Source organism: Cotesia glomerata, linkage group LG3 (assembly GCF_020080835.1).
Source record: "Cotesia glomerata isolate CgM1 linkage group LG3, MPM_Cglom_v2.3, whole genome shotgun sequence".
NCBI classification, from domain to species: domain Eukaryota; kingdom Metazoa; phylum Arthropoda; class Insecta; order Hymenoptera; family Braconidae; genus Cotesia; species Cotesia glomerata.
The window spans coordinates 3054590-3072370 of NC_058160.1; the positions used below are offsets into that span (position 1 = coordinate 3054590).

Sequence of the window (17781 nt, forward strand, 5' to 3'; positions counted from 1 at the left end):
ATTAGTGGTCGGTAAATAACAGAGAGTGATAATGATAGCATATGAAAACAACTTATCTTGATTTTTTTTTTTTTGGGTTAGTAATAATGAATTATGTTTTAGTTTCCTTCTTGATAATTTATTTTCAATAAAAGAAAGTTTTCTTCTTTAGTTGTTAATCCACACAGAAAAAAAGGTTCACTTGAGCCAAGAAAATATTTTTCTTCCTAATTATTTTCTTGAGCGAAAAAAAAACTTTTTTTTTTGACACAAGAAATCTCACTTATTCCAACAAAATTAATTCTTTTGCTTTAAAAAATACGTATCTTGATCCAAGAAAATTTATTTAAGTCAATAAAATCTTGTTGTTTTGAGAAAATTCAGCCTCTTGCTCCAAAAAATTTAGTTCTTGATAGAAGTAAATTTTCTTGAGAAAATTTCTCTCTTGTTCCAACAAGTAAATATCAAATAATATTGAATCATTTTTTTTTTTTCATTCAATATGTATAATTGCACGCTAAAATAATATAAAATGGGTATCAAATATTCAAGAGAAAAATTTTCTGAAGGTGAGAAAATTTTTTTTCAGCTGAAGTAGGTGGCGCTGCTTCCCTAAAGTATCTAAAAATCTTAATCAAATATAAAAATTTATTGTATCAAGTATTTATGATAATTTGAATTAAGAAAAAATTACTTCCACCAAAAATAGAATTTTAAGAAATATTTTTACTTCGGCCAACACAACTTCGGTCTTACTTCAGGCAGCTGAAAATTTTCTTGAGCCAAGAATTTTGTTCTCCAGTCAAGAAATTTTTCTTTCTGTGTATGATCATATACAGCCATATCGAATAATTTGATGTAACAATGTCAGGGATAAATTTTCCTGTTTTCCCTATTTATAATTCTTAATACCTTCGACAGATGGCGCATGATCGCTAAATTGTCTCACTATAAGAAAGTTATAATTTTGAAGTCTTAAATGTAAAATAAAAATCATTTTTTCACTCTCTTAAGAAGCTACATGTCATTAATTTTTAACTTAATCAACTGCTGAACCTATTTATATTTCATATAAAAATTAAATATTATATTTAAAATTCATTTTTAAACTTTATATACTTATACTGCTTGGTATGACCGACTCATCCCATATTAGACTATATCAAAAATATTTATCGACAAATTACCAACAGTTGAATCGGCTTCAATACCCCCCACCCAAAAATCAAATTTTTTACCGAATTATAAAACCATAAACTTTAATTTCCCCAGAAAAATAACTCAACAAATAAAAAGCACGTTAAATAAAAATGAAAACCAGCAGGTCAGTGTAATAAACATCCGGCCTAGATCTTGCCATCAAAACTACAATTGTCCGGGCGTACGCGGAAGTAATTCCATATTCTATAACCTAAAATCACAAATCATAATCGTATTGCATACATAGGTATACAAAACGAAGAAATAGACTTTAAGAACCCGATTTACAGTACGCAGATCGTACTCGACTAATATAATGTCTAGTTCGTCTGAAGACACGCGCTGTGATCATACGTAATAAGAGAGTCGTTACACGATATAGAGTAGCACTTAAGTAAATTTTCGTCTTCTGCATGATATCACCATCCAACAGGATCTTTCGCAACTGTTCAACTATATTATTCAAAGTGTCTTGCTAATTTTTTATACTATTATTATTATTTATATGATTGTTGTTATTACATCATCTATCCATCCATCTGTTGTTTCTCCGTATGACCTTGACGAGCAACGACCGACACTCCAGTTTAAAGTATACATATTTAATATTTATATTTATATTTACATTTTATGCCTTGAGCGCAATGTTCTACCAGAAGTTTTAAAATATATAATTCATCGCAATAAATGGATGATGTGATTGTGGTAAAAATATTAAATTTACGGCAAGTAACGGCAAAGTTGAGTGTTTTAAAATTTTAAGGGTATATTAATACATATTTTAAGAATATACAGTAAAATTTTTGAACAAAAAAATTAAATATTTTCCGAGTTACACGCGAGTGATTCCGACCTTCTCCGTGGATAAAACCAAAAAAAAAAAAATCCTCGTTAAACTAGAAGATATTGTCCGTACGATGAACCATGGTCGTAAAAAAATATCAAAAATTGACGAAATGGAGGCGTTTTAAAAAAAAAAAGTTGAATTTTACCCAAAATTTTGGTCGTTTTTGGCCTGCCAAAATTCAATTTTTGATCAGATCAAAAAACTGGAGGGTCATCGTATGGAGAATTATATACAGAACATGCGGAAAAAAATTTGGTAGTGATCGGATCATTTGTTTTTGTTTCTGGATCACTCCAGCAAATTCGAAAAATGCTGTTTTGAGAAAAACGCGTTTTTCTGTAGCTAATGCAACGATCTAACTGCCGAGCGGCTACTTTTTAAATGGCTGTAACTCAAAAACTATTTGAGATATCGATTTAAAATTTGAGTATGTTATTTTTAAAGGTATAATCTATCGAAATATGAAAAAAAAATCGATTTTTTGAAAATTTCACACTGTCTGTGCTCCTTAAAATTGATCTTTTCTTTCAGTAAAAGATTTATTATTAAATTTTGTTAAAAAAATTTTTTTTTATCAAAAAATGCTTAAGAATATGATGTTTAAATTTACCAAATATTTCTGTTTTTATTGCTATAAATATTTTGTAATAAAACAAATCCCATTCAAGCAGAATAATTCCGAATCATAAATCCAAGATCCTTACTACACATCACTAGGAGCAAATCACCGCATCGGTATACTCGTTGATGCATAACAGCACGAATTGATGCGTCTTATTTTAGAATATTTAAATTTGCATTCGTTCTTTGTTTCATCACCGTATAATTCAAACCACGCCTACAATATTTCATGACTTATAACATATTTTATATTTTTACATTTTTTTATCTTGAAACACCTCCTATGCACCGATCAGATGAGACGAGATGATGATATGCAACGGGATCTAACAAGCGGTCCTTCATATCCTTCGTGTCACTTAAAACTCCCACCGATACGTGCCCGCTAAAGACCCTAAAGACTCGTTAAAATAAAAGTTTAATGCCTCAACAGAGCTCGAGAATGTCATGTTAAGGAGTTGAGGATAAGTTTTAAGTATAAAAGGATTCAACCCAATTGTATACATAATGATAATGATAATGATGTAAATTATAAATGTATATAAGGATAAGTGGATGTTGCATTTGTCTTCCGGGTGATGAGAAGGAAAAAACCAAGTAAGGGAGCTGTACTTATCAATAAGTTGGCTAACTGTATATTTATATACTAACTGATGTGACGTGATGGGACGTTTTAAATCATTTGGATGCTCCAAATACGCGAGGAATCGACGCAATGCTACTAATTATCCATCGGATGGATTCCGCTAGGGCATCATTAAAAGTTTAAAGTTCTCTTGTCTCTGTTTCGTTTGGGTGGCTTTTTTCGAACCGAAGTTATAATTGTATATATTGACGGGTTTTCGCGTCACGGATCTTCAGTGATCAATTTTTTGGCTTTCGCCTCATCAAAATACCTCTACAATGTTTTATTTCGACCATTTATTATTATTACTGGACTTTTTTGGAGGTGTTCTTCTGGTAATTCATCTGATAAAATTATAATTGGCAGTCAATTATTGCTTCATTAAAGGATGTTATTAATTGGGCTTTTGAAACTTTTGATTTTTAATTTAATGACTTACAGCTGCAAGAGCTGTCAATTTTAGTTGTAAATTTCATCAAAAATTTATTTATGAGATATTTTTCAAGTTTTTCATTTATTTTGTAGCTTTTCGAGCGAATTCATAAAATATTAACCAATTGATATTATACTGAGCAACCTAAAATTTAAAATTTCATTTTGATTAAAAAAAAATTTTAAAAAAATGAATTTATGCACAAGAATTTTTTAGTTAATCTTGAAATTAATTAACTAGTTTTTGATAAGACTAAAAATCTTGATAACTTAAATATTTTTAACAGCAAATTCACCGTAGTAAAAAAATTCCACAAACTCTGAATTATTTAAATACCGAGAAATAAATAAATACAATTATCGCTCCGTGTAGTAAATTAAAAGTAATACTTTTATTATTCACTCAAGTGTACAGTGAAGCTAAAACTAAAAGTATAAAGTGAATTTTAATAAAACTCTAAATGGAATAGATTTTTCAAGTTGACAATCTCGTTAAATCAATAAAACACATTGAAATAAAAAAGTAACGGGTTTCCGGCGTATAGAGACATAAACGAGATATCTTTATTTTGGCAAATTGCCTGATACTTCGGGTAGATGATTCACAGACTCATAAATATCATGTCCAGTCATATAATTATCGTCGTGGTTTTCTATTGGACAACTATCAAATATATATTTTTTATTTTTTTTTTTTTTTTACGCATGCAAAAGATTGAAAACCTTGTTTTATGTTAATTTTTATATACTTTTTTTTTTACTATCATTTATTTTTTTTTTTTTTTTTTCAGAATGCCGATAAAAAAATGTTTCTATCGTTATTCATACTTACGACCAGCTTACAAATTATCATCGTATCAGGACAAGAAATTTCAGTGGTTCGACATATTGACGGTGATATTTTTACTGTCGAGGGTATGTTGCTACTTCACTATTTATTATATTTTTTATTACTTATTACTATTATTAAGCGCTATTTTGAATTTATTCAATAAAAGTATTATCTTTAAAATTGAATTTATGACACTAATAATTTTTAATTATTGGTACTGAAAAATAGGTCATTCCAAAATAATGATTGTGTTAAAAATATGCTAAGTACTTTACTTGTTTCGACATTCGTGCGAACTATCCGAGATTTATCTTTTTCACTTTGATATACACGACTAGTTTTGTTGGAATATATTTAACACCTATAACTGGTTAAAGCTAGTCCTCTCAATCATTTATTTCTTGTCATTTAATTCAAAATTAATAAATTATTACATTTAAAAAAATTTTTTAATGGATAAAATCTTCTTGAAAAATTAATTTTATTCAAATTAGACTGAAGTTTTTTATTATACCCTCAAAAAATTAAAAACTCTTTATAAAAATTAAATTATTAAATTTTTTAATCTCAAAACTTAACAAAAAAATTACCAAGTTGGTTCAAAAAATTACGAAAAAAAAAAATTTTTTAAACAAACTAAAAAACCATAAATTCCTTCTAATTTCAGAGCTAAATTTTTTTTGCACGCCTCATAGCGCGAAGCGCGTGAGGTTGTGCTTTATACTCGACTCGTCAAGGTCAAGCAATTTTGTGATCTTTAAATGCCTCTATCACAACCATATTACACTTATACAATGATATAAGTAGATGTACACCGAAAAAACACTTAAATTAAACCATCTTTTACTTTCTTAATTAAATCATTTCATGTTGCTATTTTGAAAAAAATTTTACGTGGACGTCCGGATGTCACCTCATTTTGGATGTACCAACGATTACTCCCGAATAAATTGATATTTTAAGACCGGACCTTTTTTATTAGTTTAAGAATTCGATGAACTGGGTCCGTATTTCATATCAGTGGCCTGGTTTACGTATTTTTTTTTTAATTGAATTTTTATTAAAATTCACTACGATACAACCGTACAAAGACAAACGAACTTTTCTTATTTGTCACGTGAAGACTATGGCGCCACTTAATCAAGCTAGATTTTTTTAGACTGCGTGCGCATATGACAAGAAAAAAGGGCGCCGATATTTAGAAAAAAAATAAAAAATACTCTGTAAGAAATTACTTAATTATATTTTTTTTTTTTTTGATCAATTACACAATTAATTTTTTTCTTAAAAAATGAATGGGCGTTATGAGGCGTACACTTTTGGATTTTCCAAACTTTTTTGCTAAAAATTATCAAAAATATTAAAATAATATAATATTTACCTAAAACTTAATTTTTAAAAATAATTATTGATACGAAAATCATGTAAACAAATACCGTTAAATACTGGGAGCCAGAGTTGTAAAATTTCTAATTAAAAAATACTGACATTACAATATTTAATATATTTACTAATGGAGAAAATTTAAAATACAATTAAATTGTATTTTTTATTTGAAGTTTATTTGCAGTAAGAATAAAAAATTTTATTGTATTTGAAATTACCAATAAATAAAAATAATCGGTATTTAATACTGAGACAAATTTGAAGTAAAAATAAAAAGTTTCAATTTAATGATGTGATAGAAAATACAAATAAAAAATACTCGATGATCAAATTACTTTAATGAAATTATAATTTATAATTCTATTTTACAATTCGATAACGTATTAATATTTTTCATTTTTATCCATCATAATATAGGAACTATTCCCATAAAAGAATGGAATAGTTCCAATAAGTTTGTGTGAATAGTTTATACATTATTATCGAAACTATTATTAAAAAAGTATAGGAAGATTTTTATACTATAATCTATATTATGAATAGAGAAGAACAGTTTTGTATCCGGAATTTGTGCCTTTTCAAGGTTTCATGTCATTCTCAACGATAGTTGATTTCTATTAATAAGTATTGAGGCTGGACTCGAAAATGCTCTAGCTCAAGCTACATAATTAAGAAATGACGGTGTATCTTGTGAGCTATTGACACCTTTAAAGATATAAGCTCATCCCGATGTTACACTCACTAATACCTTTCATTTAAGTACCCACATCATTTTTTCATATAGATAGATAAATGTTTATTTAGTCCTGGAGCCTAGGCTCCCTCAGGACCATCATCAAATAATACAAAATAGTACAAAATAATAAGTACAGTAAATACAAAGTAAATATATATATATAAATATATATATATATATATATATATATAGCAGCATATATATATATATATATATATATATATATATATACATATATATAATATATATACATATATACATATATTTATATATATTATATATATGTATATATGAAAAATATATCAAAATGCATATGGGTACTCAAATGAAAGCTCTTGATGAGTGTAACATCATAATGAGCTTATATCTATAAAAATGTCAATAGTTAAGAAAATACAGTGCAATTTAATTAATAAAAATAATTAAGAAATGACCTTGTATCTTGTGAACTATTGACTTTTTTAAAGATATAAGCTCATCCCGATATTACACTCATCGAGACCTTTCATTTGAGTACCCACATCATTTATTTATATATTATATATATGTATATATGTAAAATATATCAAAAATGCATGTGGGTACTCAAATGAAGGCTCTTAATGAGTGTATCATCGAGATGAGTTTATATATCTAAAAATATCTATAGTTAAGAAAGTACAGTGCAATTTAATATGTCATTGTTTAATAAAGCATAATTTTACTTATTTTTAATTCGCAATTTTCGGTAGTCAATTTTCGGTAGTCTGACTGCAGGTTGCTAGTAAAACTATTAATTGACATAATAGAAGAGGTTTTTCTCATGATATTAAAAAACTTTAGTGAAGCTTCTGAGGCAGTAAATTTTTTTATGTACATTCGAGTATGGAGTTCTAAAAAAAAATAAATTGAATTAAAATAAATTTCGATAATGGCTACTGATGTCAAGTATTATGAAAGCATTTTTTTAATATTTGTTTTCCTTAATTATTCAGGCCAGTAATATTTGATATTGGTAAATTCGTAAAATAAAAATAAAAAGTTACTAGTATTTTATTTGTTACTAAATAAAAAATAATGTTATACTTAATAATGGCAAGAATTCCAAGTAAAAATAAGATATATTTTTTATTTTTCTTTTTTTTAATTACTAATTCAAGTAATACTTAGTAATGAAAAAGGAATGCATTAAAAAAAGTACTCAATATTTGCAACTCTGCTGGGAGCTATGAATAACAAGATTTATTTTATTTGCGTGAAGGTTCTTGCGCTACTGCATGCACAGCTGTCAGTAGCGGAACAGCGAATCCTTACAAACGACAAATATCCCAAGTATCTGATGGCATTAATTCATCATCATTAACATCCAGCGTAACAACGAGCCCAGTCGCCACAAACACAACCTGTGTCTGTCAATGTAAATCAGAGCTGGCTCTTTTTCGTGAGGACTTGAACATTTGCGTGAGCGATATCCACGGTAAGTTGTTATTATCAATATCATTTTTATCACAATTATAATCAAAAGCGATCCTTTTTTTAAATTATATTTCTACACGTGATGCGCTGGCGAAAATCTCTGTATAATAATACTGTAATAAGTGATCAATCATCGGAGACTGTTCAATTTACTCATTCAATTATAATTGTAATTTTTTTCTCATAAACTAATTTTTAGTTACCGTGAAAAATTTATTTATGCAAAATAAACAAATTAAAATATTTGGGTCGATGCCCATAAAACATTCCTGACATGTGAGTACATTCGTGTAGGTTTATACTTAATAATTCATGAAAAAATAAAAAATTCACCGAGTTGGTCCTAAGACAGGTTAATTACCATTATCACTATCGCTAATTTGCAATTCAGAGGCCGTAGGAAACGCACATTATCGCCGAATTTACAATCAGGGGTTGATTTATTAACTTTCCAATTATGGAAATTCCTCTCCAGATTGATCGTCAGCGCTTTTATTTATGACGTCAAGAAAAGAGAAAATGTAGAAGAATAAATTTTATTTTTACACTTTCAGTTCGTCAAAAGCCACTTTCTCGATTGTTTGCAGATTTTTGATGTTGATATTTATAATTTAATTTTTTTTATGATAAAAGTAATGATATTGTTGTTAATATTTAAAAGAAAATTCACCTGAATGATGATTACCCCCATGAAAAAAAATATAAAAAAATATATATCGAAATATATAAAAAATATATTAAAAATCTATAATAAATATATATAAATTATGTATAGTAAATATATTTTTAATAGCTAATTTTTGGCCGATTTTCATATATATTTTATATATTTCAAATATATTTTAAATATATTCAAGATATATTTTTTTTATATTTTTAGCTATGTATTTTTTATGTAGTTTAAGATATATTTTGAAAATATCTAAAATATATTTAAAATATATAAAATATATATGAAAATCGGTCAAAAGTTAGTTATTAAAAATATATTTACTATACATATTTTTTATATATTTTTTATAGATTTTTAATATATTTAAAATATATTTTTTATATATTTCTTATATATTACTTTAGTTTATAAAGTCTGAAGTTAAAATTCGGGAAGAAATTTTGAAGATACAAAATAATTGTAAGAATACTTAATTATATAAAATTAAATTTTTTATAAAAAAAATTTCTTGTTGATTTTTTCTTATCTCCATTTTTTAGGACAAGTTTTAATTAAAAAACCCCAAAAATTGATTTTTAATAAAAATTATAATTTTTAAATTGCTCACTACAAGATTAATTATTTAATATTTATAAACTCGCTCGAAAAAATCCAAACAAATTTTTTCAAAATTACACTAACAAAAATCCAAATTGGGATTTATTTAGCTGCAAGTAATCTTTATTATCCTGAAATAAATTATAAAAAATAACGAAATCACTTACGCTTAATCACAAAGTCATTATCATTCAAACAAAAAATTTCTAAGTCAGATAAATACAACCACGGTTTTAATGAACAAAAAGATGAATGAAAATAAAAGTTAAAGGTCATGCGAAAATCATATGTACACGTCCTTCTCCTTAGTGAGTCTAACACGCGAGTATAGTAATGATAATACTAGCGAAAATAATGATAATACCACGCATAAAAACCACATTAGTACATTAGTATGTACAACAAACGAAATGAATAATAATAATTTTCATAAGCTGCAGCTGGACATTAATGAAACAATTTAGAAAAGTTGCGGACATAAGAGTGCGAAATTCTATTAAGACCTTCTTGCTGTTGCCACTCGGCATTGTATGTATGAAATAACATAATAATATAAGTAACGAAAGGGACATGAATTATGAGATACGAGATATGTGGCTTGATGATATAATCTCGATAAAAAATCTCTTTTAATATGAAACTTCAATTTAACTTATAAATTCATAAATTTAATTAAAAAGTCCCTGAATATGTAATAAGATTCATTGATGCTTAGGGTCGTATATTAGCACGGAGGCTGATAATTACGCGAGTTTGTTGCTTCAAATTTCACGGGTCGACAAAATGTCCAGTGACAAAAGCACTATTATCGTCAAAAGCGTTATTAAATTCAAGATTGAATTTTTAATTACTGATATTTATATTTATTATTTTTTCTTGCTTGGTAAAAACCGAACTGGATTTATGGTTGGATTTTGTTGATACAATGTAATATATGTGGGTATTTACGGAGATAGATTGAATGTCGAGTTTACGGGGTCAGGGTTCAAGGGTTTCAATCCCTGCGGAGACTTTACTTAGCATCTCGACATTACTTTTACTTATATTAACATTTAGAGGAGTTTTAACCGGGGAATAAAGTTTATTTTAATAAAAAATCCAGCAACGGGAAAACTTGCAATAGCGTAAATCACTCGTGTCCAATTGTAAATTCTAAAGATTCTAAACTAACTTGCTCAGCACAGATAAATTTTATTTTTATTCTGTTTTTTTTTTTTTTGGTTTGAAATTTATTGGAAACTAATGTTTTCATTCATCATAGTTGATTAGATGTTTTTATTTTTCAGCGACTCAATTTTTGTATGTGTTATTTAGAAGATTTTTAATTGTTGAAAATGCTTTTAGATTTTTTTTTAGAATAATTTTTATATTGAAAAAATTTTGTCTAGTTTGATATTTCAAACAAAATAAAAAATTACAAGAATTTTATAGTTCAAAATTGTTAAAAAATTAATAAGTTATTAAAAAATCTCTAGACTATTGCAAGGATTTACAATTAATTTAATTATTTCAAAACTCACACGATATTTAGAGAAAATTGTATAATTTTCCTAAAAATTGAAATTTAATCATTATTAAAAGGAATTTTAGTACATTTCGAATTCTATACGGAGAGAATTAAATTATGATCTACAATTTGAAATTTTTAGAGTTAACCATCTAATATAGTAACAAAATTTTCAAATGTTGAAATTAATTTCATAATTTTGTAATCAGAATTAATAATCATTCAATAGAAGTTTCTATAAGAAAGCATCGTAATATTTTTAATTTAAATTGTAGTAGTTATTATTAAGGATAGTAACGGTTACTATCGAGGATTATGATTTTTTAGATGAAATTTTTCTTAGTTTATTACATGATAGCTATTACTATCGGTCAATTATTCGAATTATAAATATTTTTTTGGAGATTATAAAGTTTACAATAAAATTGACAATTGTAAATGTTAAATTTATTGAGTTAATTCTGATAAACAATATTAATATTATAGATAATAACACTCATAATATTGATGAAGTTTATAAATATATTCGAAAATAAAATTTTACAGCTGTCATTAATGTAAGAATTATAAATTAAATAATAGGGTTGATAAACACATTAATAGAGATTTTTTATTTAATTACCTAAGTAGTATTAATTCCTATCAAGTTAAATTTAAAATACTCTGCAATAACTAGATGATCATTTCGACTATTTAATCCTTTCAAGTACAAAAAAAATCCACCAACAAAACAATTTTGACTCACCATTCGTTAAAACTCTGCATACTTTATCCCCCATTCCTTGAAATCAGACGAAATCTATTAAAAAAGCCAAAAAAATTCTATTAAAAATTCATTATTAATTATTAATAATTTTAATTATTTAAGATAAAATCCATAAATTTATTTCAAGATTAAATTTTATCAACCAATTTTATCAAACTTTATCATTACTACAATTTGATTTAATTTACAAGATTAGATAAACCAGTCAGTGTCAATCGATAAAACAGTTCACTAATAAAACGAATAATAATAAATAAATAAGAATAATAATAATTACGAAAGATGTAGGATGAAAAATCTAAACAGTGGTAATTTTCAGAATGCAGAGTCACAGGTTTTATCAGCAATGCCGGTGTTGTGGAAAGAATTCCTTACGTATTTTTGCCGCAACTTGGACAGATAATTTATCCTCAAGCAGAAATTCAATTTCAGGGTAAGTGAGTTTATGAAAATAACGAGATAATCAATTGCTATATCTCATTATTCATTATTATATATAAATATGCGTTAACCTACTACTACTTTTCCATGCAACTACTACTACTAACTAATACTACTTCTGCAAATTTTAAAAGAAATCATTATAACGTGGTACAGGTGTTACGGCCCCAGTATGTGGTATCGCTGGCGCTCAACAGCTCGGAAGATCAGGCTGGTCGGAGTTCAGAAATTTATCCAGTACAGAGTCGCCGTTCCGACTTTTCAAAGATCAAAACAAAACGTTTATTCAGGTAAATAATTGAGTAATTTATAAACGCTATGATTTATTTCATACGGTATTAAATTCTCTGATAATTAAATTAAATTTATTATTTTGCAGTGGATAGGTGACGTTGGACTGAGAGAATCCGCGGAAGGTAAATTAATCGCGGTTAAATTAGTCTGCAGAGATGCGTCGCCTAATTCAACAAATCCAGGTGTCTTTATACCTTGTGTCGCGTTTAGAGTCGCGGGTTCGCCATCAAGAAGCAGTGAGTTCATTATTTTTCATTTTAAAAGTCAATTATTTGTGAAAAAATTTTCTGATATATTCATCTATTACCATATCAGGCTATGGATGAGAATCAAAAAATAATTTTTTTATTTTTTCTAGAAATATCTACAAGTGATAGGGTAGAAGTACCGTTTTTGGCCACCTTAGCAGAAAAAATTATAATATTATAACCATATTTTTGTTAAATTTTAAAAAATTTATATTAAAATAAATTGAGTTTGTAATAGTTTATTAATATAAATTCATTTCTATCGTTTATTTGAACAATAAATGGCTATAAACGGTACAGTGACCACAAACGGTACTTCTACCCTACACAGTAAAAAATTTTACGTCATTTCGTCAAAAAATTTTGTGTTAAAAATGTTTGTGTTAAATATTTAACACTTTTTTATGTAAATTTAACATTTATTGTGTTAAATTAACACAAAAAAGTGTTAAATATTTAACATAAAAATTTTTAACATAAAATTTTTTGACGCACTGACGCAAAATTTTTTACTGCGTACATTATTTTAAATAAAAGTTGGTTCAGTAATCGATAAAACTAAAAACAAATGTCAAATAAGCTCTTTAAAAGAGTCAAAAAAATTATTCCTATCTTAACACCTCAAATTTAACTCTCCTATATGGAGAAGATTCAGCGATCATACGCCATCTGTCGGAAATTTTCAATACTACGAATAGTTGAAAAATTATATACGTCCATAAATAGCCTGATATGACTAATTTTTATATATTTCGTAAAAAAATATATATATTTCGTAAAGAAATTTTCTAATAGGCCATATAACATTATATGTAATTTTTCGATCAAATGTAGTGTGAAAAATCTTCAACAGAGGGCGCATAATCGCTAAAAGCTCCTTAAAAGAGATTCAATTCCAAATTATTAGATATTAAAAAAAAAAAATAACTTTTTTTTCACTCTTCTAAAGAGCTTCTCTGACACGGTTTTTAATTTGATTAACTAATATTAATATAACACGTTACTTAACGAACACATTTTTAGAAAAAATTAAAAAGTTATAGTAAATAATTTATTTAATTTCATAGCCTGATAAAATTAATTAAAAAATATTGAAAATATCAAGAGAATAAAGTAATTTCTAAAAATAAAAATATAATTTCAGATATTCGAGAAGTTTCATTCGTCTCGACTGGACCATATCACCAAGGCCTCTCAACACTCGAATATACGGCGATAGGAATCTCAATCCTGCTGTTAGTATTGATATACATCGCAAGCGTGTCTCTGTACCTACACACCCGCAAAGCCCGACGGAAAAGAAATGCCCGAGACCCAGAACTGACAATTCCTAGCCGCGAGGCCGCGGGACTGATAAAAAATAATCCTTTGCTGAACCGACACTTTGAAAGTGACAGCAATAGCCTTCACAGCGAGACTAGTGACCCCGTTGGCGAGGAGTACAATCCAACTGACCCCGACACCGGATTCGAGAAAGTAACCTCTGCTATTATTCATCCCCATGCGATGTTTGTCGAGCATGCTAACGACTCAATGATGGGTTCGTCATCCTCCGCAATAATTGCTGAGCGCTTGCCCGAGGAAGATGTCAGGATTGTTGAGACTGCTGATACTGCTAATCAGTTTCAGCAGCAATTGCATCACCAGCAGTTTGATATGTCGGTATTACCGGGTATTCAGCGGAGGAAGTTGTATTTCAATCCGGCTTACTTTGATCGACAATTACTGTTGGTAAGTGAATTAATAAATTTAATTATTTATTTATTCATTATTAACAGTTAGAAAAATTAATTGTATGAAAAATAATTGTATTAAAAAAATTTCATGATTATTAAACATTTAAAAATTAAATAATAGGGAAAAAGTTACCAAATCTCCTTTCTAATGCTCTTTAGACACGCCCCCTAGCAACTCTCTTTAGCAACGGGGCTAAGCCACGCCCCATTTACTGGTATCTTAGCAACCTGCCCAGGCCACGCTCCCTAACAGCTATCTTGGCAAAAAATCCAATTTTTTCACTAAATATTTACATCGACAGTTTTTATTCAAAAGACTTATTTAAAATTCTTTTTATGAATATTTTATCAAAAAAATATGTGTGTGTACCAGAGTACACAGGTAAGAAGTGAAATTTCTTTATGACATATCATTTTTTTACTACTTACAACTTCACAGAAATTGGCTCGATAATGTGACGATTTTTTTTTACATTGCTATAAAATTTCTCTCATACGTCGATAAAAAAGTTTCACTTCAATAAATTAAAAAATATAAAATGATAATCAATTCTAACTCTAAATTTTTCTAGGCTCCACCACCAGCAGCCATCGAATTCATCCTAAAAATCCGCGAAGTGATATCCATCGCCAAGCACAAATTAACTGCTAAGCGTTTCATACCGACTCTCACCAAAATTCCCGAAGAAGATAGCGTTAGTTCGGATAAGTGCAGCACCTCCCACAAGCGCGCAGCCTCATCAATCCGAAGTTCAATTACAAAATCCCGGAAATCTCAGAAATGTACCGGTTGTCCAGGTTGCTTGGACACTCGACAAATATCAACCAATAACGGCAACCTACCTTTGCTAAATCTTCCTGACGACCATTTGCGGCCAGTTGGGGAAAGCCGGGTCCGTGCTTGGCTTGAAGATATCAAGCCTCCTTCAGAATCGCGGCGTAAATTAGATAACAACAACAACTATCACTACAATGGTTTCAACAAAAACCAACTACAAGACAATTCGCGTGTGTTTGCCCGCAGTTTGGAATATCTGAATGACATTCCGCGACGAAACACCAGCAGAAACTCCCTGACAACGTGGAAAGACCCGCCGATGCTTCGTACTTTCCAGAATATTGCACTAAGTGAATGCGATGACGACCAAACCAGCCAACACAGCGTCTCAAAACGCTCCACCAAATCGATGTTTGAAGACACCAACTACGACCGGTATTGTCGCACCCGCAAGTGTACTTTACTTCAGCAGAAGATCAACACCATCAACGAAGTAAACCAAATCAACGACAAGGTTCGGAAGGCCATTGAGAATTCGTTCATCAAGCAAATGGAGGAAAATGCGGCTTTGGAGAGTCAGATTGAATCAAAAATGAACGAAAGACGCTTTTCACCGGACGGAAGCTCTGAAAAAACGAATTTCGAGTCCTTGAACTCTCTAAACTCCTACAAATCTCCAAGTAACTCAGATAAATCCGCTACTGGATCACCCTCGATGGTCCAGGTTTTGCCCGACATGATTAACGAGCTCCCTAATTCAAAGCTACAAGCCAAGAAGATAATGGACGCGGTTATCAAGGAAATGGTCGACGTGAAATTGGACAACAAGATGGAGCGCAAGTTGCTGGACATCGACTATGAAGTGGACAGTCTTGAGCGAACCCAGAAGCGTTTGGAGTCAAACTTGCTTAATAAGCACCTCAAGAAACAGGCTGAGAACCAAGGAGAGGTACAACGGAAAAATTACTACAACAAACTACCGGAATTGGTTTCAAGAAATGAAGGATACTCGTTAGTTAGCGAAGTTTACGTTAATGATGGGTACGCCAGTCCAGCAAACAGCGACGATTCTGGACCAGAAATCAGCTACGAGCCGGAACAACCAGGTCATTTGACGATCAAAGTTCAAGATTCTCCGGATAATTATGTTAAGTATGATGAATCTGAGTATGAGCCTGATACCTTGGATCGCAAGCCCATGAAGTTAAAGATCAATGGGGATGTTATCTATGACAACAAAGAAGCTAACAATGAAGTTTATGTGGATTCTCTGGAACGGCCGTCACAAATTTTGCTGAAAAGCAAAGGGAGCTTCAGAGATGAGGCGAATTTAGATGGTACAGGCGATGAAAATGACAATAGAAACGAAAATGGGAATCGTAATGGAGGAAATTCGCTTACGCGTGGATATGGAAGTTTGAGAGAAATCTACGAAGCGAGACTCAGGATGGCTGTTGATAGTAATTTAATGAACACTAATTCATTGAACGGACAGCCCACTTCTTCAATTGGAAAAAACAAGAAGTATCTGACTCCTGATCTGAGACAGGCCAGGAGGCAACGGAAGCAGAATCAACCTGACGTGGTTCCTCTGCCTCCTGAAGAATCAGAAGCTGAGGGGAAGTCTTTAGTGAATGGTCAGCAGGAAAATGGTCCAAAAAACGTCCTGGACAGGAGATTTACTGATACGGGTAACCCTACGGCCGGTGGATGTTCTCCTGTCGTTAATGGCGACCACGTAGGGAAGAAAAGCCGCCGAGAAGGAAAGAGGGGTGCTAAGAATCCAGGAAAAGTTGAGGACTCTGGGTATCTTAGCAGCACGGACAGCAATGGCTCTAATAAACACTTGCTGAAGTACGAATTTGGCAGTGTTTCCGAAACTGATGAAAACGAATCGGTTTGCGATGCTGCTGAAAGTGAGAGCGGAGCAGAGAGCGTCGATACTGATAGTGTGTTTTTTGGGAACTTCAGAAAACTCACGGCAGGGGACCAGTCCAAGAGCTATGACTCGGGGGTAGATTTTGCGAACTATATTAAAGATAAAGGAAAGGATAAAGACAGTTTTAAAAGTGAGGAGAGATATTTTTTTAATAGTGATAGCGAACATGAGAGCTTTGTTACTGTTTTACCGCACGAGGGTAGGAATAGTCTAGTGCTTTGATTTATCGAAGAATTTTAGGTTCATAAACTCATAACAAGTTCGTTAATCGGGTAATAATTTTATTTATTTCATAAGAGATAGAAATTATAGTTTAGAATTTTAATTATAATTAGTTAGTTAATGTTTTTAGTTTTAATTATTAAAGATGTTTTTTAAATGTCTAGAGGCCGACGGTGCAATAATTAGGATAAGTAAGTTACTTTAAGTAGTTATTTTTACAAAAGTACACGGAGAGAAAAGAATAGATCTTATTCCTATGTACTCTCTTAAAAGAAATCAGTGGAATTTCACTGGTTCACCAGTGGAATTTCACTGATTCCAACCAGTGAATGCAATTTCACTGGTGAAAGTGAAGTTCACTGGTTGAATCAATGAACAAAATATCTACGCGCATGCGCGCTGTTATGTCCACTGGTTAAATCAGTGAAAATCTACTGATTCACCAGTGAAATTGTCATTCACTGGTT

The 17781-nt window shown here is 29.8% G+C and overlaps 1 protein-coding gene across 2 annotated transcripts in view; it reads left to right on the forward strand.

Annotated features, from left to right (window-relative positions):
* The window catches only part of LOC123262109, a 37031-nt gene extending 19484 nt beyond the window's left edge, over window positions 1–17547 (forward strand). For both annotated transcript variants that reach the window (XM_044724150.1, XM_044724151.1), the window contains exons 2-8: window positions 4496–4619; window positions 7899–8114; window positions 11976–12089; window positions 12254–12387; window positions 12477–12627; window positions 13784–14370; window positions 14948–17547. In XM_044724150.1, the coding sequence (XP_044580085.1) occupies window positions 4511–4619; window positions 7899–8114; window positions 11976–12089; window positions 12254–12387; window positions 12477–12627; window positions 13784–14370; window positions 14948–17314 (3678 nt within the window). In that variant the 5' untranslated portion in view covers window positions 4496–4510 and the 3' untranslated portion in view covers window positions 17315–17547. The remainder of the gene's footprint in view (window positions 1–4495; window positions 4620–7898; window positions 8115–11975; window positions 12090–12253; window positions 12388–12476; window positions 12628–13783; window positions 14371–14947) is intronic.
* Window positions 17548–17781: the final 234 nt, after the last annotated feature.